General features: G+C 39.0%; 1 protein-coding gene across 1 annotated transcript; it reads right to left on the bottom strand.

Moving 5' to 3' along the window:
* On the bottom strand, nucleotides 1-19,438 carry LOC124292021 (EP300-interacting inhibitor of differentiation 3-like). The gene is made up of 11 exons (XM_046729093.1): nucleotides 19,249-19,438; nucleotides 16,297-16,377; nucleotides 11,998-12,128; nucleotides 10,875-10,993; nucleotides 8,528-8,633; nucleotides 7,693-7,789; nucleotides 7,006-7,097; nucleotides 5,773-5,821; nucleotides 4,467-4,552; nucleotides 3,877-4,012; nucleotides 1-487 (listed from the first exon to the last, which is right to left on the bottom strand). The coding sequence occupies exons 1-10, from the start codon at nucleotides 19,373-19,375 to the stop codon at nucleotides 3,890-3,892; spliced, it is 1,011 nt and encodes a 336-aa protein (XP_046585049.1). The 5' UTR covers nucleotides 19,376-19,438; the 3' UTR covers nucleotides 1-487; nucleotides 3,877-3,889.
* Between the last annotated feature and the right edge of the window lie 3,818 nt (nucleotides 19,439-23,256).

Raw genomic sequence — 23,256 nt, 5'->3', positions numbered from 1 at the left:
AATATCAACTGGACACCGGTACAGTGTGATATACAAATTTGCTTGCCCGACAGAAAAAAACACTGGACTTGGGCGTTGGGCAATGGGTTATTTCCACCCGTCTCATTATTAAACAAAGCACCAGGAGTGACACATTGTAACCTCTTGAATACATCTCTCATCCATACCCGCAGTCAATGAACACATAAAAGTCACATTCGAGATAAAATCAAACCACGAGGCACAGTTTGAGTTCATCTACTGTACTCTGTACAGCAAACACGAGATCACAGACTTTGAGAATGGCTACTCCATTCTAAATCTAAAACACAATTGCACTGTTCAGTCATAAAACATGGAGACGAAGACCCACATTCAACAGTCAATCTGTAAGCTGCACTGTGATTGGATGATGTTAGCTGCATAGCGATTGGCTGGCTCTGTCTGCAGGGCTGAGCTGCCTCCATTCATTTGTTATGGCACATGACGGATAGAGTAACAAAAGATGCTGAAATGAAACAAAAGCACAGTTACAGAGTGCACTTTATACAGGGATAAGAATGGCTTGGAGTGAAAAAAAACCCAGAGGAAAATGAGCCTGGGATCTTAGGGGCTGTAGGTTTAGACGATTCACAAGAATCAGCCCAGCACGATCAAATGTGCGGTATTCCGTGGTATCTGGCCCCAAACCTTCAACAAGATTAATGAAAAGTCCCAATTTGAATTAAAAAGTTCCTAGTTCATTATTTTGACTACAATATACAGCGAAAAAAAACAGTTTGTTATATCCGTCCATTCGGTGTCCTCCCATTACGCAGACAGCCAGTTCGCAGACACCTTAAAACAACAACATTTACGGTTCAGTGAACAGATTATCAACTACCTGTTACTACCTGCAATTATAATGGAATAGTCCAAATAAAAACACAGGAACAAACTGAAGCTATATTATTTATTTTGAAAGATGGATGAAAAGACAGTAATTTGAATTATTATTGCTACAATATAAAACAGTTTATTTATTAACAGGTTATTTATTTTCATAAACATTTTGGTTTAACCTTCTAGTCTAACGGGAGTCGGCATCATCATATTGAAAACATTAGCTTAGCTATTAGAAATTGCGACACTGTTGTATCATATAAATCAAATACAGACAAATGTGATAAACACAATCAAACCTCTCAGTGACATACCTGTTTTTATATTTGAGAGTAATTGATAGTAAAATCAATTTTGAGAAGAGAAATCATTTAATCACAACAAGGTTCTATTTACCCACAATCAAACTTCTCAGTGACGAACCTGTTTCAGGCTCACCCTGCTCTACTCACTACACAGTGGACTGTTCCATTTTACCCATAGGTGTTACCCTAATTAACCTTCTAATTCAGTGTCTGATAATTGGGTGTCTGTCAAATGGGAGATAACCGTCCATTTGTAATAAGAAAGTTTGCTATAAATGGCATGTAGTGTAGTTTTTAACAGAAGATAACTCCTGCATTGTAGACACATTTCAACCTGATTTTATATGGTTCATAACCTTTATGTAAATGTGTCTCACATAAGAGTTCGAAATTAAGAGAGTTTGTTAAAGTTCGTTCCTGTAAGTATTTGAACCTGGGACTTCCAGAATACTTAACTCTTATTGTTAGGCAAATGACAATGACCTCTTGAATTGCAGGCTTCATTCTGATCACTGCTTCGAGGTAAAATGACACATGAACAGTCATGCCTCAAGCCTGAATATGCCATTCAATTTAACCTCCTTTTAAGGCCAAAAAAAAATATATGTCCGTTTCCTATTACATGCTAGGTAGGTGGGTTGGTTTTATCTTCTTTTTTTTTTAGGGGGGCACCTGAGAATGTCTTCAAGGATACCATATCATGATGTGACAATGTCTGGTGATGAAACATTGATAGATTTCTATATCAGATCATTATTTATGTTATTTATTTGCAAGTTTTGTCAGTGAGAGCCCATTATGCCAATTCAATGCAATCCATATTAGCCCTAAGTACACTGAAAAACATGAAAATATCATACTCAATTTGGATGAAAATGAAGAGTTGAAATGCACTCCAGTCATGATTTTGACTTGGTTAAAAAAGGATTTAGGGTCGGGTGGGTTAGGATAGGGTCGGTCGGGTTACCGGAAACGGACATATTTTTTTTTTTTCCTAAATAAGTTAGTGAGTGGTTTATCAATGCTTCTAACAGTATTCCAGGTATTTAACATAACATCAGCTTAACATAGGTTGAAAGCATGAAGTCATGCAGGTCTCTGGTGTGTATCACCTGACTTGATCCATCACCGAAGGTTGGTGGGAAGCCCAAGGGAGACAACTCTGCACAGCGTATGCAGTGGTTTGGTTTGGTTTGTTGTTTTACCCAACACTCAGCAATATTCCAGCTATATGGCAGTGGTCTGTAAATAATCAGGTCCGGACCAGACAATACAGTGATCAACAGCATAAGCACCAATCTACACAAATGTGATACAACGACATGTGTCTACTAAGTCAGCAAGCCTGACCATCCTGTTAGATGCCTCTTACCACAAGCATGGGTTACTGTTGACCAATTCTAACCCGGATCTTCACGGGTGCAGTGACTTAGACAATTAGGCTACCAATGTGTGGACTCTAAGATAAGCATGAGGAATGAGACTTAGGATATTATACCATGTGTATAGTATTCCCAGGAATTATTGAGAAAGTTGTTTCGGCAAATGTCTAATACATGCATATAAACTATAGAGGTTTAACTTATTGAGATATGATTCTCTTACAGTCTAAGTGTCTTTTCAGTACACTGTGAGACCAATACACGACTGAATGTGCCTTGGTACACTACTGATCAAAGTTCGTAGGAAATCGTGTGACAGTGTCTCCAATATTCGACCACTGCTTCCTTCATATCCTCAATATAGAAAAATCAATATCAGTAAGTCCTTTTTGGTTTATTCTGTCCTTCATTAGTCCCCACACATTCTCAATAGGGTTAAGATCAGGGCTGTAGCTGGGCCAGTCTACGACTTGAACATTGTCGTCCAACAACCACCGTTTTGTGTAGCCCACAGTGTGTTTTGGGTCGTTATCATGCTGGAAAATCCAATTATCTTCATACAGTGTTCGGGCAGTTGGAAGGAGGTGATCATTTAAGATGTCAACATATCGTTACTTGGTCAAATTTCCAGTGGAAATACACAACGGCATCATTCCACGTGATGATATCCCACTCACTTATTGAGTAAAACATTATCCCAGTCTTGGTTTTCACGAGCCCTGCACCACTTTAAACGTCTTTCTTTTGGGGCATCTTTCATCAATGGGAATTCTGTGCGTTTTCACCCAGTTAAGCCTTTGTAATTCTTGCCTTCCATTACATACCTTAGGACTTCCTCTATTAATCATCTCATTTCTGATATTCTCAAGCTTTTCAATTTTCCACTGCTCACAATCTGACCAAAACGCCGGCGATCCATAGTACTGAACCTCCTTGGCCTCCCTACCCCTGTCTTATGCTCAATCCAAATTCTTGACAATATTCTTCAAAGTTCTGTATACTGTAGACAGAGGAATGTAATGTCTACCTGCTAACTCTTTTGCATTAGTCACACCCCTTCAACATCATGTAGAACCAGCGTTTTCTCTTCTGCTGTCAAATCTGCCATGTCAACAAAGGAAGCTGTCTGCTACACCAGGGGAGGTAACTCTCGAATCATTCTTAAGCCTACAAGAGTTGCCTCCCATATTGAGTACCTTATTACATAATGTAACACCTATTATAAAATCATCAGTATTAGGAAACACAAATTGTCTCAATAATTTCTGGGAAAACTGTAAACGTGTGTTGTTGAAAATGTTTTCACAGGTCACAGAAAGAAAACTCACCATAAATAAAACTCTATTTGCTTCTATTCTTGCCTTTCCCTTTTCCTTTGGAAGTGCCCCTCTCTGCGAGCAGTGGGTGGGACATGGGTCGGGTTGGTATCAAGGGGGCTTCGATTCTAAATGTCTTGCAGATGTCCTGGAAGGAATGGGACATAGCTGTCAGAGTGAGTGAGTGAGTGAGTGAGTGTGTGTGTGTGAGTGAGTGAGTGAGTGAAATGTCACTACAGACAATATGTATGTCAGCTGAGTAAAATGATCAGGGATTCTTTGAACATTTAGAAGTGATACACAATACAAATGCCTTTATCAATGATGTAGGTATTTTTCCCTTTATCATGGCACTCAAAATCCTGTGATAAAGAGTGTACAATGTGAACCCCTCTCTACCAATGTGTACTTTTTGTTTGGGAAAAGAAATTAATAAAATTAAGAATTAAATCATAGACATCCATTTGGTTTTTCCCGTTTGTTTCCATTCAAGCATTTTACATTTGTTACCATGGTTACCGAGACCAAAATCAGATAACATGCTTCAGCTGCTCCTCACTCTCCATCTTATGACTGCGATGGTGGGAATGTGTAGAACTTACCCTGAAGTTCTGTGGTGTCATTGATATGACCACTTGCTGTCTCCTGGGACTGGCCCCAGACTGGACATCACCTTCCCCAACGGGCTCTGTCAACACAACACACAGGCTTAAACTTAAACCATGGCTCCTTCGTCCTTGACATGACCAACTGAATTGTCATTTATACACCACTTGGCAATGATGGAACTTCCTTTTCTCCTTATCATTTATCAAATTATGATAGAACAAGTTTAAGAAAAACATAATTCAGAGGAATTTGAACAATGTCTGCATTGAGGGCAAATGAAAGATGCATGTGTAACATGGAAGATTGAGTGAGTAAGTTTAGTTTTATGCCACACTCAGCAGTATATTCCAGCTATATGACTGCAGTCTGTAAATAATCGAGTCTAGACCAGACAACCTAGTGATCAACAGCATGAGCATCGATCTAAGCAATTGGGAACCGATGACATGTGTCAACCAAGTCAGCGAACCTGACCACCCGATCCCGTTAGTTGCCTCTTACACAAGCATGGGTTACTGAAGATCAATTCTAACCTGGATCTTCATGGGTGTAACATGGGGAAATTTTTATGAACTTAAAACTAAATATTTACTGACATCAGGACTAATCACTGCCATTTATGATCTGCAAAACATTTGTTTATGCAGTATGTTTTTTATTCATCTTTCTTTATGTTTTGTGAAATGCATGATGTGGTTGGTCTTCCATCAACGAAATGAACTGATGCAATCACAATTATCAGAGGTACAGATAAGCTGCGTATCTGCGTAAATTACGCCAATATTTACGTGAAAACTCAATTTCTATTCACTCTATTGCGTACAAGTATGCTTGAATTTTTGTAAATACTCAATAAATGTCATATTACATGCGTACACACAAAAATGTCAAATCTTAGCTTGCGTACCAGTGGATAGATAATATAACTGAAGTATACTGAGACGTTCTATTTCAGGACATGAACTTGACAACTTGCAGTCTTTCTTATCGTTTCTCTTTACAGATCAAATATAAATAACAAACATTAACATTTAAACTTTACTATATTTTCTAATTTAATGGAAAATGGCAAAATACCCAATTGAGTTTGAGTGAGGTGAGTACAATTTATTTGGTAACTCAAAGAAAAATTAGGATACCCAATTGAGATGAACATAACTCAATGACCCAAAATGTTATCTGTAGCTCTGAATTATCCTGACCAAGGCACATAAAATATATATAGGATTAGCACTAGATCATGGATATTCCCTTGTCTTTATGAGCATCACACAAGTATATGTTTTAAATCATACTCACGTATCACAGGCAGCTTATCATCATCAAGAAAGATCTCAGCGTAACCGTCCTGTTGACAGACAAAATGTAATACTGACTGACTGAGTTTGGGGTTACGCCGCTTTTAGCAATATTCCAGCAACATCACGGCGGGGGACGCCAGAAATGGGCTTCACACATTGTACCCATGTGGGGATTCGAACCCGGGTTTTCAGCGTGACGAGCCAACGCTTTAACCACTAGGCTACCCCACCGCCCCCAAATGTAATAACCACGACTGACATCCACCAACGACAACACCATGCTTGGAGCTAATGAGCACAATAATTAGTTGAGTGAGTGAGTGAGTGAGTGAGTTTAGTTTTACGCCGCACTCAGCAATATTACAGCTATATGACGACGGTCTGTAAATAATCGAGTCTGCACCAGACAATCCAGTGATCACTAGCATGAGCATCGATCTGCACAATTGGTAACCGATGACACGTGTCAACCAAGTCAGCGAGTCTGACCACCCAATCCCGTTAGTCACCTCTTACGACAAGCATGGTCACCTTTTGACAAGCATGTGTTGCTGAAGACCTATTCTAGTCAATAATTAGTTGAATAACCGGAATAACCGGAACATGCTGAGCAGAAATGCTCAAGGTATATGTCATGACAATGTACAGTATTTCAGTTCAATGGGTAAAGAACTGTTTTAAAGGTTTACGAACCCAATCAACATATGTATGACATATGTAAAACACCATCCCTCTATTGATTTTCAAAAAAAACCTCTTCTCATCATCCAGTGAAGTCCAACAGAGAAAATCTCGACCATATTTCACGCTATCATGGATAACAATGTAATTTTCTGACTAAAATTAATATTTTATACTTATCCTGACTCATGCTAAATGCTCGTCTCCTTCTTCTTGCGAATGATAGTGGAACACTTGAAATCCTTTGGAGTTCCCTTCTAAAAAGCGGACGTAAAATCATCACTCACCCACGAGTAGCCTCCCTTACCTCCTTTGGCGCCCTTTTTGTCACATGACCAGCCATGTCTTGTCACTCTCTCCTTCTTTGCCCTTGAGGACGGTTGTGAGAGCACCTGGGTCCCTATACGACACATATCCTTTTCTATTTTGGACATTTACATCAAAATTAGAAGGGAACTTCAAGGGATTTCAAGTGTTTCACTATCATTCGCAAGAAGAAGGAGACAAGCATTTAGCATGAGTCAGGATAAGGAAAAATAAACATACTCACTCGGACTAGGAAGGATGTGTAGAACATATTTTCCACTGTTTGACCAAACGACTCTGGGTTGACGACAAACTCAAAGTAACACAGTGGGTTATCTGTAAAAGCAGACACTACTGTACAGACTCGAGTGAACACAGATTGAGATTGGGATGAGTTAACTATCCATCATCAACAGGAAGATTCAAGATAACAGTACTAACAAGTCATCACAATACAAACGTGATGTTGCAGTCTGGGAATAGGCTGTCAAAAAGAGGTTTCAATCACAGTCTGTGGCCTGGCAAATTGTCTTAAGTCAAAAACACACAATGTTTTAGTTTAATCAATTCAGCACGGTCACATGTAAGCTGTGTGAGGAAGAATGATTTTAAGGTGCTTCTAGTATTATTCCAGCAATATTGTGGCTGGGGAAACCAGAAATGCTAAACTACTGTCCCACAAATGTAAGGGTAAAAATCTACAGAAAAAATAGCAGATAGACCAAAACTGAAGTGAAGGTCCAACATTTCAGGAACCGACACCACAGCCAACTGTCCTCCAGTCGTAAAGACTATCAGTGGAATTTTTAATATCTAATTTTTCTCAACCTACATGCAAACACAGGATTTAGGTGTCATGGACATTTTGATCAAACTGTGACATGACAACTGGTCTTTATTGACAAGTCGCTGATTACTGTATCATACTCACTGTTTTGTAAGTCATATTGCTGTATCAATAAGTTGTGGATTTTCTCCACCTCTGCTGTAGTTGCTTCGTTCTTGTCAGAATCACTGAAGTCTTGTAACTGAAAACACACAAAAGGTAGGGTGTAACGATACAGTGAGGGTGTGATATGATACGTATCCTGATAACATGGGTACAATACAGTTTGTATTGTGATACACTACTTTCGTTTTGTTCATATTCTCTCTCATATATCAAATTTTAGAGATAGATGCTAGTTTTAATTCTTGTTTCTGTGATATTCTAGTCGTTTTTACTGTCGACAGGTTTTTACAATTTAACTGTATTTATCATGAATATATATATAACTCTTTTTAATCCCGATATGGCTGAAATACTGCCGATGTGACTGTACACTTTAACTCACTCACTCACTACTTTGGTTACTTAGTTTGATAAAACACTGTATGCAGTTTAGTTAGACCTCTGTATACCATCTCATATCGAGAAATCTCAAATAAGTGATAAGTATGATGGGAAAATGGATGCATAAAAATCCAAGTTTTAACCAAGAAGAAAGGGAAGTAACTCTGTACAGCACAAATCACAGCTGGGAAAGCAATGTCAGTTGAAACATTATTCAAATACTTTTATTGTCATGCTGTACCTTTTCAACATCCTATGTTGCTGAAGTTAAGAAGGCAACAAGTAAATGTAAAGGACTTTAGCTGATCGATACAGCACACGAAACTGATGAGCACTTCAATGCCATGATAATACTCACACTGGATAATTCACAGTAATCACACTAAATTGAATTGCCCTGAGTATTGTTTTGAAAACAAGGGAAGTGATTTACCTGTCTGGGTATTGTTGCTTGACCAACGATATCATCTTTTTCTTTGACCTTTCTTCGACCATCTTTTGTTTTAGGGTGGATCTCTCCCGGTTCAAATGATCCGTGCCTAAAAATAGAACAGAAATATTATTATCATTTGTTGTAACTGTGGTAGGGAATGGTTTCCAGTGCAAAAGTGAGTTTGATTTTAGGCTGCTTTTGGCAATATTGAAGCAATATCGCGTCAGGGGACACCAGAAATGGGCTTCACAAATTGTACCCACGTGGGGAATCGAACCCAGGTTTTCAGCGTGAACACTTTAACCAGTAGGCTACCCCACCGCCCCTCCAGTTCAAAAGTATGTTACATTAGACCACTTTCTAAAAGGCATAGTGTATTCAGAAACCATGGTATCGCTATGTGGAGTTTTTTCCCAAACATTGGGAATACTGTAATCGTATATATTTTCGTGGGGTGCAATTTTCGCGGAGAGTTCACAAAAGGCCTGTTCACGCAGTTGTTTTTTCGCGCATTTCAAACACCTGAGTGATGGTATCCATCACAACGTTTTCACAACCGACAGACATGCAATGATCAAAGCTAGCTGCCATAATTGAATCGCGTTTGTTGTCAACATGTGATCGTCCAGCTACACTAATTATGACTTTTGGCGAAACAAAATATGTATACGTATCCATTTACTGTCAACTACACTTCATTTCGAGATGTGAGTAGACGCAGTATGTAAGTGATTGCTGTGAAATAAGTACATTGTGTTGAGGAATTACCGTAGGCTTAACATCTGTGGACTTCTTGACATTGTTTGATCTCGTAATTTGTAAACATGGACCGGGAATAATTGCTTTGATGTTGTTATCTGAGAGAATAAACAAATTGCATGTTGTTCCTACTTGAGTATTTGCTTTGATGTTGTTATCTGAGAGAATAAACAAATTGCATGTTGTTCCTACTTGAGTATTTGCTTTGATGTTGTTATTGGTCCAACAATCTTTTTGAGTATTTGCATGACTTCACCATGAATATTTCGCTTGAAAATTATTGGCTTAATAATCTTTTTCGCTAAAAGCGTGAAAATTAATCCCAAGCGAAAATAACTACGATTACAGTAGATGAAGTGAAGCCACAACCAGACTCTTCAGTTACAAACATATATACCATAGGCTTCCAGTACAATGGGTAAAGCTAAAACTGACATGTCATGGATAATAAAAAAAATATCAACAAGCATTTATCATCCCAAACTGTTTTCCACAGCAGATATTGCTTGTGTGAGATCCAAGAAGATATGGTTTTGACAGTAGATTTTATGCAATGCCCTGACAATGCTATGACGTCAAAAACCTGATGATGTCACAATGCTATGACATTGCTGCACTGCAAGTCTAATGGCAGTACATGGTCAGAGATGTCAATTTTTCATCGAAAAGGGGCGGTGGGGTAGCCTAGTGGTTAAAGCGTTGGCTCGTCACGCCGAAGACCCGGTTCGAATCCCCACATGGGTACAGTGTGAAGCCCATTTCTGGTGTCCCCAGCCGTGATGTTGCTGGAATATTGCTAAAAGCGGCGTAAAACCAAACTCAGTCAGTCATCGAAAACTAATGAAGAGTACTTTGTGATGTGAAATAGAATGTCACCCTCATGTCTTCTGATATCAAATATATCAACATTTGTTGATAACAGTAAGAATACCCTCAGCAAACCTTGGAAATTTGTAACTTTATCAACTCGTGGTGATATATTTGATATCAAAAGACACTCAGTTGAGATTCTCTATATATCACTATGATTACCACTGTTTCTTTGAAAATAACTGTCCATACATGTGATGAATCAAGCATATACGTGTGGATGACACATCAAATTCAAATTGTCCAGTGAGTTGGTTGGGCTGGGTTGTTGCTATATTCATAAATTAATTCAGCAGGATAAAGTTTAATGCCACACTCGGTAATATTCAAGTTCTATGACGGTATCTGTAAATAATCGAATCACTGACATATAGCTGGAATATTGCTGAATGCGGCGTAAAACTAAACTCACTCACTCACACTTGACAATTCAGTGATCAACAGTATGAGCATCGATTGATGCAAATGGGATACAATGACATATTTGGTTGTTGTTTTACGCTGCACTCAGCAATATTCCAGCTATATGGCAGCGGTCTGTAAATAATCGAGTCTGGAACAGACAATCCAGTGATCAAAAGCATGAGCACCAATCTATGTCATTGTGATACCACGACACGTCTACCAAGCCAGTTCGTCGCCTCTTGTGACAAGAATAGGTTGCTGAAGACAAATTGTAACCTTCATGGGTCTGTTGTCCAGAAGCAGTAGTACCTACATAAAATGGAAAGGTGGAACTCTTCTGAAGCAAGGCTGGACTGCCTGTCCGAGTCGGTCCCAGCCATTGTGGGATATCCTCTGTCCATCCTGCAACTGCTGACCACTCACGAATGTTATCTGAATTATAGAAGCAAACAACTACATATAACCATGGCAACAGCAAGGTTGATGTCTGTATCAATGAAAGTACTGACTCTAATCTCTTTCTAGATAAAACACAATTAAGGAATCACACTAAGACACCACTTCATTCATACTTTAAATATGTTAAAAGTTATTTCAACCAAGTTTCTGAAAAAAGAGCCTATTTCGATAAGAAAAACAAAGCAAAAACCGAAAGGACTTGTATGCAGAGTCTGTCAATTTCATGGTTAACAGTTATATACAACTCGTACCAATTGAGTTGCTGACATGTCCCTGCTCAGCTGTAATTTCTACACATTAAATTCTCTGCCAACCAGCAGGGCTACGCAACCACACTTTGGAATGAGAATCTGTTCCAGGGTCCTACGTAACGCAGAAATGTGCATCCAGTATGTGCAAATATACCGAATGGATGCAATATGCAATATTCCCTGTACCAAATTCTTGACATGACAAGAAAACAAAGGTCCATAATTCAAGTAACTATTAATGTTACAGTACAGTAATCTTTTCGTAAGAGGCGGGTGGTGAGGCTCACTGACTTGGTTGACACGTGTCATTGTAATTGTGTAAATCGATGCTGATCACTGGATATTTCCAGCAAGGATCCTTGAAGGGGGGGGGGGCGCCTCTAGACTCCCGTTCAGGGTGCAACCCTGCAATTCTTGTCTCCTTCTGCCTTAACCACTGTCACCTGCTTGCTTGCAACTTCCCAATATTTTAATCCCACTTGTGTAGTGCGATGTTCATGCTGTTGATCACCAGATTGTCTGGTCCAGACTTGATTATATATATTATCTGCCATATAGCTGGAATATTGCAGAGTGTGGCGTTAAACACCAACCCAAACCAACCCTCTAGAAACAGCTTTTAAATAAGAGATGTCAACCAACCAACCAGCCAACCCCAACCAAAAAGTTACCAACCAGCCAACCAATCCAACCCCAGCAAACATAACAGAACAATCTCCAACCTACCAACTTCTCTGCAAACTCCGTAGCCTGGAACTTGACAAACTCTGTAGTGAGAGCCTGGGCCTTTAACCTGCCGATGTTGGCGATCATCACCAGGACACTGGAGTCCAGGGCGGCCTCTCGGGCCTTCTTAACTGAAACAAACCACACACATCACTGGTCCTGTAACGACTTACTCATATGTTCCGTGAATCAAACCTTATACCTTCAAGAATTCAATTCATTATTCATGGATAAAATTGAATATTTAAAAACATTCTTCAAAAGATAGTTCTCTCCTTGGATCATGTTATTAATCAATGTGACATGCAACATTGAATATGTGCAACACACGCAGAAACATAACGTGTCATTTTGCCAAGGCCTCCTACAATATTGTCATTAGGCTATAAGTTTCATTGTCACAACGTATTGCTTTTTAGCTTTACAAAAGATAATAAAGTGTTACAGTCGAAGCAATTACATGACATACTTGACATTTTAATTTCTTGATATTAAACAAAGTAATCACTAGTCAATATTTTTAATAAATATTTTATTAATTTGTGAAACATATCATGTTTGCCTCATTAAAAGATGAAAAATTATGAAATAACAACATCTTCTGCATCGCAGTCGATGCACTTTGTATCATTTATTGCATCAATTGTCAATTGAATTTATTACAGGATTAAAGGCACAATGTCACACATTTTCAACAATATTTTGGCCTATATTATAATATTGGGGCATATGCACTCACTTTAGCTTCCTATTGATGCAATAAAAGACATATTATCCCTTACGACTTGTCAAACTTAATAATTGAAACTTCGAGGCAAACAGCTTCCAAACAGAAAACACTTGCCATACATGGAATTTAAACATTTGCTCTGTACATCGAAAACTGTGGTGTTGTCAGTGTTTGCCAAACTGGTTTCAATCACGAAGGATATTCGTAAAGAACGCTCCAAGGCACATAACTCTAAGGGGTTCGCTTTGAAGAATGTCCAGCTGGTAAAGGGTGTGAGAGTGAATTTAATGCAATGTTGCATTAATACACTCTAACTTATTAATTTAATTCTGTAATCTAAATAAGTAATTTTTTGGGGGAATATATTTTAACGTAGCTACCCTGAGCGTTGATAGCGTTATTGAGAGAAATGCATTATTTGTGAGAAGTGTGATGTGACATAGTGCCTTTCAGGGTTTTACATAGCTCTTCAAAACTGGGAGTCCTGGGGACATATTTTGTTGAGAGTCCATTTCGAAAATTGGGAGTCCATCAATTTGCATGAAATCAGTGATCATGAATGCTTCCCATTTGATAATGATTATGCTATAATATGTGTTAGTTTCCACATCATTAGAATAATGATTGTAAACAGAATGTTTATATTTTAGTATGCGATATCATTACAAATTCATAAAGTTCTTTCCCAGAAGAAAATTATATTGCATCCACATGGACACACATGATTTTAGTTTGGGGGTATATCATCAAATTCCTGTTTCCAATACACAGGAATCACACGTCCTGTAAAACCCTGGTGCCTTTAAAGATTTCTAGCCTGGTAAATCCGTGACTATAGATACAACTGCTGCGATATTTACACTTTATATTTGATGTATTGCCACGTGTAAATTCAGTTCGGGATCTGATTTCAATGCCACTCAGTCTACGTGGTAAACTTAGGCTCAGTATTATCCGTTCCACTGCTACACTGAGTCTAACAAAACCTCATAGAAGGTTGCGTGAGCTAACCTTTTGGACTGACCAATCAGAACACAGCTTACCAAATCGCGTAAGGTAACATTCGCATATACCGTTTGAAGCTTTACTTAAAAAACTCGAACGATTCCGATGCTATTATCTGCACGATTGCTTCCGAGTGATGCACACAATGAGGAAACAGTCGCTGAAAATACCATTTCTGTCAATATTCAAGTCATCTTGCGAAAATATAAACAAATAGCAACCATGTCATTAGAAACCTATAAGCATATATACTGCAGGTCAAGTATCTGTGTTTTATGCGGATTTTCGTTTGTTGATAGATCAGTGTCAGCGACCAGGGAGAGAAAATCCCAAAACCGTTTTTTAAAGTCCCGTCGAACCCTAACAAGTAGTCGTCTGATTGGTTAAATCTGTTCGGCCGTCTTCAGTTAGATTGGACAGTCATAGGTCACTCAAAGGTTAGCTGACACGACCGTCTACTAGGTTTTGTTAGACTCAGTATAGCAGTGTAACAAATAATACTGAGCCTAAGTTTACTTAGACTGCAATGCAACTATGCATAGTGTAAAATTCATGTCAATGTTATGTATTGTAATACTGGATCAATACAGTAAATAGTTATAAAGATACAAGAATAAACAGTTGCTAAACCTTAGACCACCCGAGACCTGAACTTGTACTGTGACAAATGTAGCTAATGCCAGCATTAAAGAAGCAATTTACTCCCCAAGGAATACGGTTTACACATGGAAATACTGTTCAAAATGATACATGTACAGGACAAGGTGCATTGACAAGGTGCATGTCCAACAGCCTGACTTGGTTGACACATGTCATTGTATCCCAATTGTCAGATCGATGCTCATGTTGTTGATCACTGGATTGTCTGGTCCAGACTCGAGTATTTACAGACCGCCACCATTTAGCTGGTCTATCGCTGAGTGTGGCGTAAAACTAGACTCACTCACTCACTTAAGCAGTCTTTGAATTTAGCTGATAGTTTGAAATATTATAGCATGCTTAGCTTCTGGTAATGATATTACAACACTAAAACCTGATGAAAATGTTCCAAGAGTCATGTTTGGGCTAGAAGACTTATAACCTCTTTGGCACAGCCATTGTGATTTGTCTTAACTTGCTAAAATGATGTTCCTAGGGCCCCAAATCGGTGGCAAATGACAGTTAAAATTTCCCAATTTGATAAAATACTTCAGAATATACCAACATTGTGACAATGAAGAGTGAATGAGTGAGCACGGTTTTACACCGCTTTTAGCAATATTCCAGCAATATCATCGCAGGGGACACCAGAAAGGGGCTTCACACATTATACCCATGTGGGGAATTGAACCTGGGCCTTCGGCGTGATGAACAAACACTGTAGGCTATAGGCTACCCTGCTACCCCACTGTTACAATGAAAAATCCAATCCTGAAAAATATTGCTCGTCATTGATAGGCTGTTAAACCAGGCAAGCAAGGCAGAGTTTGAATTAAAGGGAGTCTTTGAGATGGGCTCCTGTAGCAGATGATGCTCAAAAGCCCCTAATCCTAAACTATACATTAGGCTACTGACAAAAACATGTTAAAGAAGCACACTTTGGCTCATAGTGAATGACATGTCAATTTTGAAACCTACACTGGGTGAGTGAGATTAGTTATATGCCACTTTCAGCAATATTCCAGCAATACCATATGTCATATTTTCACACACCTCAAATACACACTAACAATTTTTTTAAATTATAAAACTATCACTATTACTTGAGGAGGCCACAAAAAATTGAAGGTGGGATTTCACACATTGGACCACACCTATGTGGGGAAGCAAACCTGGGTCTTCAGTGCGATGAGCAAAGCTTTAACCACTAGGCTACCCTACCACCAGCAAACAAGACGCCAACCCGAAAACTGCAATGTATACTGGGACCAAATCTGGCACCATGGCCCCAAATGATTGGTTTAACCCCCTTCACTCCTACAGATTCACACAAACACATAAAAGGATATAAGGCAGGGGTGGAAATAACTTTAAAATTGCTAGTGTACTCCGGTACAGTGGCACATGTGAAATCACTTGCCCTGATAATTTTTCCACTATACCAGCCGTTTTGTTGATTTTTAAAATAAACAACATGATTAACATTGGAAAGTCAACTGGACGCCGGTACAGTGTGATATACGAATTTGCTTGCCCGCCAGAAAAAAACACTGGACTCGGACGTCGGGCAATGGGTTATTTCCACCCCTGTAAGGGGTAGTGGGTACAGTCTTTGCCATACATCTTTAAGGCCATTTGCCTTATTGTGGGTTTAAGCATCACTTTCATTGGAGTAAAGAGTCATATGGATGATTATTAGCTAAGCTTACTAGACCAGACAGAATGTTACTTGACATGGGCTTCGGACAGCGGCTAAGTTGCAGACAAGGGAGGTCCACTTTCATTATTACTGCATTTCCTTTCAAGATTCATAAGTTGAAAGTACTTGCTGATGCCTTTGTAAACATACGTAATTGCTTACACAGCTTTATGAAATGACAAATGTCAGGGCATCAGTTTGTACCAAGCAAAGGGAGATAACTTACCAGGCTTGTAGAGTTCATCGGCCTCTTTGAGCTTGTTGTTGAGGGAGTCGGATGAAGGATTAGCCAGCTCCTCTTTATTGACTGGAAACAGAGGTAATCTGTTAGGCATTTGTGCTTTATCTACCTTGGTTCCATTGTAAAAACAAACTTAGAGTTATGACTGCCGAACGTCCAACATAGGGAATGGTACTTGTGTTATGTCTTAGTGCTTAGATAACCTTGCACAACACAACCTCGTTGTTAGATCTGTCACCCAAAAAATTCACACATGGAAGATTAAGAATATAATCCCTGAAGAATCTGATAATAATTCCACAAAAATAATAATAGTGGCCATGTGCTCATTTTTTAGGTCCACAATGCAAAAGAACAACACAGAGTGGGACTAATGAGTGTTATAATTTAATACTTGTTTTGGAAGAATTTGAATCAAAATAGATGTAAAAACTGGTCATGTACTTCATCTTATTTCACAATGCAAACTAATATATTTGCAAGCACTATAAGCTCACACAAGGATACACAAGTTAATACAATAATAAGACAGATGTTGTACATTTATGCATTAATCACAGAATTCATTATTGAATTCATTCGATAAAAAAAGAAAGCATAATAAATCCATTGTTGTGACACTGGGTTTTGACGTTCATCATGCATATTTGTATGCATGCCATTTGACTGTAACTGGGTTAATATAGAACAAACTTTATGATAACAACTTCTTTTATTTGTGAGTGCGACGTTTCGATATAGATTCTTGTACCGTTGTCAAGCATGACAATTGTAAAATTGTACCAGCACACAGAATGACAACAGTACAAGAATCTGTATCGAAACGTCACACTCACAAATAAAAGAAGTTGTTATCATAAAGTTTGTTCTACATTTTACTTCCCAACTGCTAAAATGCCACTCAAAGAGGAACTTAACTGGGTTATGGTGACTTTTTTAGAATTGGTCATGGTAATAGGCATAAAAGTAACCGAGATAATTTCGGATATGGACTGGGACAACTGCTCTTCATATTGAAGAATGCTACTTCCTGATAGCCCCTGTTTGTATGTTACAATGGTATCTTGTGGGCCAGTAGCATGCTGGGTGTTGTCCATTATTAGGGGCGGTGGGGTAGTCTAGTGGTTAAAGCATAAGCTTGTCACGCCGAAGACCCGGGTTCGAATCCCCACATGGGTATAATGTGTGAAGCCCATTTCTGGTGTCCCCCGCCGTGATGTTGCTGGAATATTGCTAAAAGCGGAGTAAAGCCAAACTCAGTCAGTCAGTTGTCCATTATTATCAGAGTGTCTCTTGATGTAGTGAATATGTTCCTTTGAAATATTTTTCAGGGGAATAATTCCAAAGATATTTTTTTCATTAGAGAACCTTTTCCTGACAAGGTTTTGTTCCCCACATTTCTCTGAGATATAAATTTCTGGTATAAATTTCCTTGTAAAAATGTTACATAACCCTAACAATGATGTGTAAATGTAATCATCTCGACCTAAAATATGGAAGTTGACGTGTTTGATTCACAGAATATGTTCCACACACCTGTGCTTAGATTCTCTTTGTGAGATATATTTACACATGCAATATTTTTTCTGGATGGAACTCACAAAATGTCTGGTCTACTTCTATCCCCGTAAGTTGAAAGTACCAAAAATCGTATACACATACATACGTCTTTCAGAATACTAGTGTTGATAATAATAAAGGCTCTAGGCTTTAAGGTATCTTAAGTCTATTGGGCTACTAGTTTTTTAAAAGCAACGGAAAGAGTTCCTTCCGTTCCCCCAACCCAAAACCTAACTCTAAACCTAACCCTAACTTAAATTTTGGACTTTTAGTCATTTTGTGAGTTGTCTAGTAATTGTTGTTAAGTTATGTTAATAATTTTAGTATGTTTATAAATACCCTCGCGTCATGAGTTTCCGTGGTATTAAGACATTTACGACTATGAATCAATCGCTCATATTGCCAAGTCATCTAAACACAACATAGTGTTAGACGACATACCTTTGTATCATTTAATGTCAATAAAACACTTTTGTCATTCTGAAGTTCATTGTTGTCCGTATCGGACGACAGGTGGGAATTGTGCACAAAATCTGGTGACGTCATGTTTCCGAGGTATTTCCTACAGATCAAATTACGGGTGCACAGCACACATCACAATCTCACACGTTGTCAACAGCCAATCCGTGAGTGTCAATGTAGGTTTACAGTAATAACGAAGTTGATAAATTGTAATACAGTAAACGATTTTGTAGAATTAACACAATAGTCACATTTCTTCAGCATAAATTTCCAGTTCATAAAATATATGTAGAGTTGATCAACGGGATACGTGAAATGAAAAGTGAAAATACAACTTAAGAGATGATGCTATCGGGCTTCCATAGTTTAAAAAATAGACCTGGGATTCCCCCCTTAGGTCACGTGATTGTTTTTATTGATGACATCAGCTTGCAGACGATGTTTGGAAAACTTTGAAGCTGAATAAGTTTATAGAAAATGTTTGTAAAGATCGCACAAAAAGTGCATTACGTGCTAGACATAAAGTTACATTAGTTTTTAATAGTAGATGACTGTACGTACGCACATTGATGAAAGTCTGAACATTTTTTGCTCAGAGCCGTGCCGATCGACTGATGAACGTAAACAATCGATAGGTGGCGCGATTTGGTTAGCGGCTCGTGAGAAATTATGTCATTAGAAAATACCACGGAAACGTAAGTACGGAATCATATGACGGCATGGTATTATTTGGGATGGAGGTACGGGGGTACGGGAGGAACTCTTACCAAAGCAACATCACTGTTGTCTTATTTATAACACATAATTGCTGCAAACACAAATATATGAAACTAGTTTCCGACATGAAAAATCATTTGTTGAAAATAAAAAATAGTACGGGGAATCCCCCTTCAAAATGGCTATAGATCTATCGACCTTGTATTTCGTCAATAAGCTGTCGATATCGACGTCTAATGATCCTTCTTTCGTGTTCATCTTGTTCGTCATCGGGCGGCGGTGAACCGTCTGGCATAGCAGCTGCACCACCGTCGTCTCTTTGCATGGTTTAAGACGACTTATCGTTCCCGCGGTCCTCGATACCTCCTGTAACTTCCGCTAATATGAACTAGGCATGCGCAGTACGTTTAGAAAACGTAAACCAATCAGCGTCTCTGTAACAAAACAACACGAAAAACGCCCTGTGAAATATTGCTTCAGGATAAAGTTTGCTAAAGGGTGAGTTATTCGTTAGAGGTTTAACACAGATAATAAGGTAAGTATATACCTATGGCATTCAGAAAAAGGCCAATTCATTATCGCCATATATTGGCTACACTCGTTTCCATTAGACTTCCATATTATACCAGCAGGAGTAACAATAATTCATCACATCGAAGTTCTACAGGTATGTTGAAATTCACCAGAAAATCATTCATACAGCTATTGTCAGACATAGTGCTTGACACAATTCCTAAGATAGTGAAAATTCAAAAGTCGAAAACGACCTCTACTTTACTGTTATCACAGAGTCAATAGTGTAAAATACTAAAATAGTGTACCCCTAGCAGTTAATGTTTTGTTACTTGGAATTCATATTTTAAATAATATTATCAGGAAAAATATTTTCTTACATCTAATTAACAAAGAAGTAAGTGGGAGAGCGGCAGTAGCTATTGAACACACAAACGTTGAATTAAGAAAATGTAAACTGCATAATTATAAAAGACTGATTAAGAAGCCTATGAATCCAGGCTCTTATCAAGAGAGAATCATATCAAGCAACTTTATACTTGAACAGATGAAAAGACTGAACGAACATTAACAAAAAGCTTATTCTATAAATGATTCAAAATGGTTTTCCAGCCTTACCCAGCTATTCTCATATTTTGTAACAACTGTGAACAAAATGATTATCTGCACATTTTTGGATGGGTCAGCACTGTAGTGTAGATCTGACAAAAATCTGAAAGAAAACAGACAGGTTAGAACAGCACAGGTCATTTAAAAAATCTTCTCATACCAGTAAACAGTATCTGACTGGAGGCGGGCACCTGTAAATGAACATTACATGGCTGAATAATATATTTTAATGTTTCTAAAAAATAACGACAAATAAATGCTTTCAGTAAAATAAATATTATGTTCATTCTATATTATTTGGAATTGTAGGTAGATTACCTACCATATTCAGTCAAGCAGAACCATATCGGGGAATATTTTGTCACAGGCAACTATTTCTATTGACACCGTCGACTCGAAGTTTTCATGCATTGCGAGCTTTTACTTTCCTGCGTGATTGTTGAGCGGAGATAAGCCAGCTTGCTGTTGACGACAGATAATGCTCGGATCGTTCAACTGTCAAAACATAATTTTTCTTGAGGTACTGCGCTCAGTGTGAACATACAGCCAGATGTAATTGAGTGAGTGAGTGAGTTAAGTTTTACGCCGCACTCAGCGATATTCCAGCTATATGGCGGCGGTCTGTAAATAATCGAGTCTGGACCAGACAATCCAGTGATCAAAAGCATGAGCATCGATCTGTGCAATTGGGAACCGATGACACGTGTCAACCAAGTCAGCGAGCCTGACCACCCGATCCCGTTAGTCGCCTCTTACGACAAGCATAGTGGCCTTTTGTGTAATTGAACATAAAGACTCTTCTCAAATGATAATTTGGAAAACAATATATTCCATTTCAAACGCATGGTAACAAATATGCAGAATGGACATATGCTTTTACAATCGAGACAGCTGAAGTGATAAAACTGACGATGGAAAAATGTTTGTAAAGAAGGTTACATGCGTAGAAGAAAATATTTTATGACCGCTTCATTTGTCTCCCGAATTCAAAGGGCGGTGGAGTACCCTAGTGGTCAAGCCGAAGGCCAGGGTTGGGTTCCCCACATGGGTGCTATGTGTGAACCCTATTTCTGGTGTCCCCCCGCCGTGATATTGCTGGAATATTGCTATAAGCGGCGTAAAACAATACTCACTTACGCACTCCTGAGTTCTGGACAGAGGTAGTTAATTTCATTTCTTGTGGTCAAAATAAGTTCTGTTGAAATGTGTTTTTCATTTTTTACAAATATCACTCGTTATTTTAAAGAATGCAACAAATGACAGTTTCTGTTGTATAATACGTGATAAATTACATCAATTTTGAAGAGCAGAATGTGATTAGCTATACTAAGCGGAAAAACCCAATGAACTGTGCATGACATAAAATTGCATAAAAGAAAAGTTATTTGAAAAGTTATAAAAATAACCCTAAATACACATGTAGCAAAGCACTTTGCATGACATTTGATACCACGCATCGCGGGTGGCACGTGCACTTTGTGCACAATGAACTTACTCACTTTTTGCATGCTTTTTGACACATGAAGTTCACACACCTGATATTGAAAATTGAAGAACGCTTGGTTATTCTCTAGCCTCTAGAATGTTGTAGAAAACATCTTAAGCGTCTCCGCTCCGTGGGTATGCTGGAGATCGGAATGGCCCAAAATGAAGTTGCCAGACATTTTGGTGTCTATCGAAACACGATCTCATCTCTATGGAGACGTTTTCAACATAATGGGAACACGAGAGATTTGCCTCGGCCCGGTCGTCCTCGCGTTACGTGACGTCAGCAAAACAACCACATTCAGCTGACCCATCTAAAGAATCGATTCCAGACTGCCAGTTTGACTGCTCGGACCATTCCTGGCTTACGTCCAATCAGTTGACTGTACGGAACCGACTGAGGGAGCACAACATACGGCCCCGACGACCTGCAATACATCCAATTTTGCTCCATCGTCACCGACAGTATCTACGGTACAGGAGACAAGATTGGGATGGTGTTGTGAGATTTCTTCTGGACAGCTCAGATGACAGGGCAATGGTGTACAGACAGCGAGATGAACAGTATGCTGACGCGTGCTTTGTTCAACGTCGACAGTTTGGTGGCGATAGTGTTATGGTATGGGGAACATCACATCTCATGGTCGGACACATCGTGTCATTGTCAATGGCGATCTGATAGGTCTGTGATACAGGGATGAAATCAGTGAGCCTCATGTGCAGCCGTTCATTCAAGGACAGAGACGCAACTTCACGCTTCAGCAAGATAATGCCCTTCCTCATGTCGCTCGTGTTGAGACAGATTTCCTGAGACAGCAGACCATTCGAGCGGTACGTCTCCTGGCCATATCTTCCTACATAACTGTTTCGAGTGGTGTCAGCGTTCAAGGCTCGTGATTGGAGACAAGCCGATTTAGTCCCAAAAGTGATCATCGAGCACGCTTGAGGCGATGAAAAGGACAGGTCATGTAATGGCGTATCAATGGCGTTTACGTCAAACCCAGAATCATCAACATTGATGTTAGCTGAAAATGGGGACTTTGGATTGGGGTCTTCTCTTTGTTCACCCAGCAGAGTTATGGGGATTAACAGTTATGCTTGGGGACTTTGATTGTTCACAAAGGGGGGATTACTGTTCTTCCCTGTGAGATATGGTCCGGGCAGCTGGAGGATTAGTGACCACAGCTCACTAATTAGCTGGTTGGCAAGTGTTCACCTATGGACTCTAGTTGGGGTCTTCTCGTTCACCCCGCAGCTTAGAGGGGGATGTGTGAACAGTTATGCTTGATTGATTGTTCTTGCCTATGAGATATGGTCCGGGCAGCTGGTTGGCAAGTGTTCAGCTACAGACTCAAGATATGACAACAATAAGCATCAATTATTTTGATTAGTTATAACATCACTGTAAGTGAACTATGTTAACTGGGCACACGTATATGATGTGCATTTGGGGTCCACCCTGGCAAACATCCAGGTTGACATGTATATTACTTGATATTTAGGTAGTAGATTTGGTATCAAGACAAGGAGAGCAACTTCTATCCACTGGATAGAGGATGGTTGTGCTACAGTCAACACCAAAGGGTTGTCTATTCTGCA

Source organism: Haliotis rubra, unplaced genomic scaffold, assembly GCF_003918875.1.
Source record: "Haliotis rubra isolate DU_JTF1 unplaced genomic scaffold, ASM391887v1 Scf505, whole genome shotgun sequence".
NCBI classification, from domain to species: domain Eukaryota; kingdom Metazoa; phylum Mollusca; class Gastropoda; order Lepetellida; family Haliotidae; genus Haliotis; species Haliotis rubra.
Note: the sequence above shows the minus strand (reverse complement) of the source record. Positions and strands in the feature narration are given on the sequence as shown.

What these genes read in the sequence shown, in the direction of transcription:
- LOC124292021 (XM_046729093.1), bottom strand. Translation starts at nt 19,375, where the DNA reads ATGCAAAGAGACGACGGTGGTGCAGCTGCTATGCCAGACGGTTCACCG. An exon ending in ACACATCCTTCCTAGTCCGA is followed by an intron (nt 5,822 to 7,005) that starts GTGAGTATGTTT and finishes GTCTGTCAACAG; the next exon opens with GACGGTTACGCTGAGATCTT. An exon ending in TGATAAGCTGCCTGTGATAC is followed by an intron (nt 4,553 to 5,772) that starts GTGAGTATGATT and finishes TTGTGTTGACAG; the next exon opens with AGCCCGTTGGGGAAGGTGAT.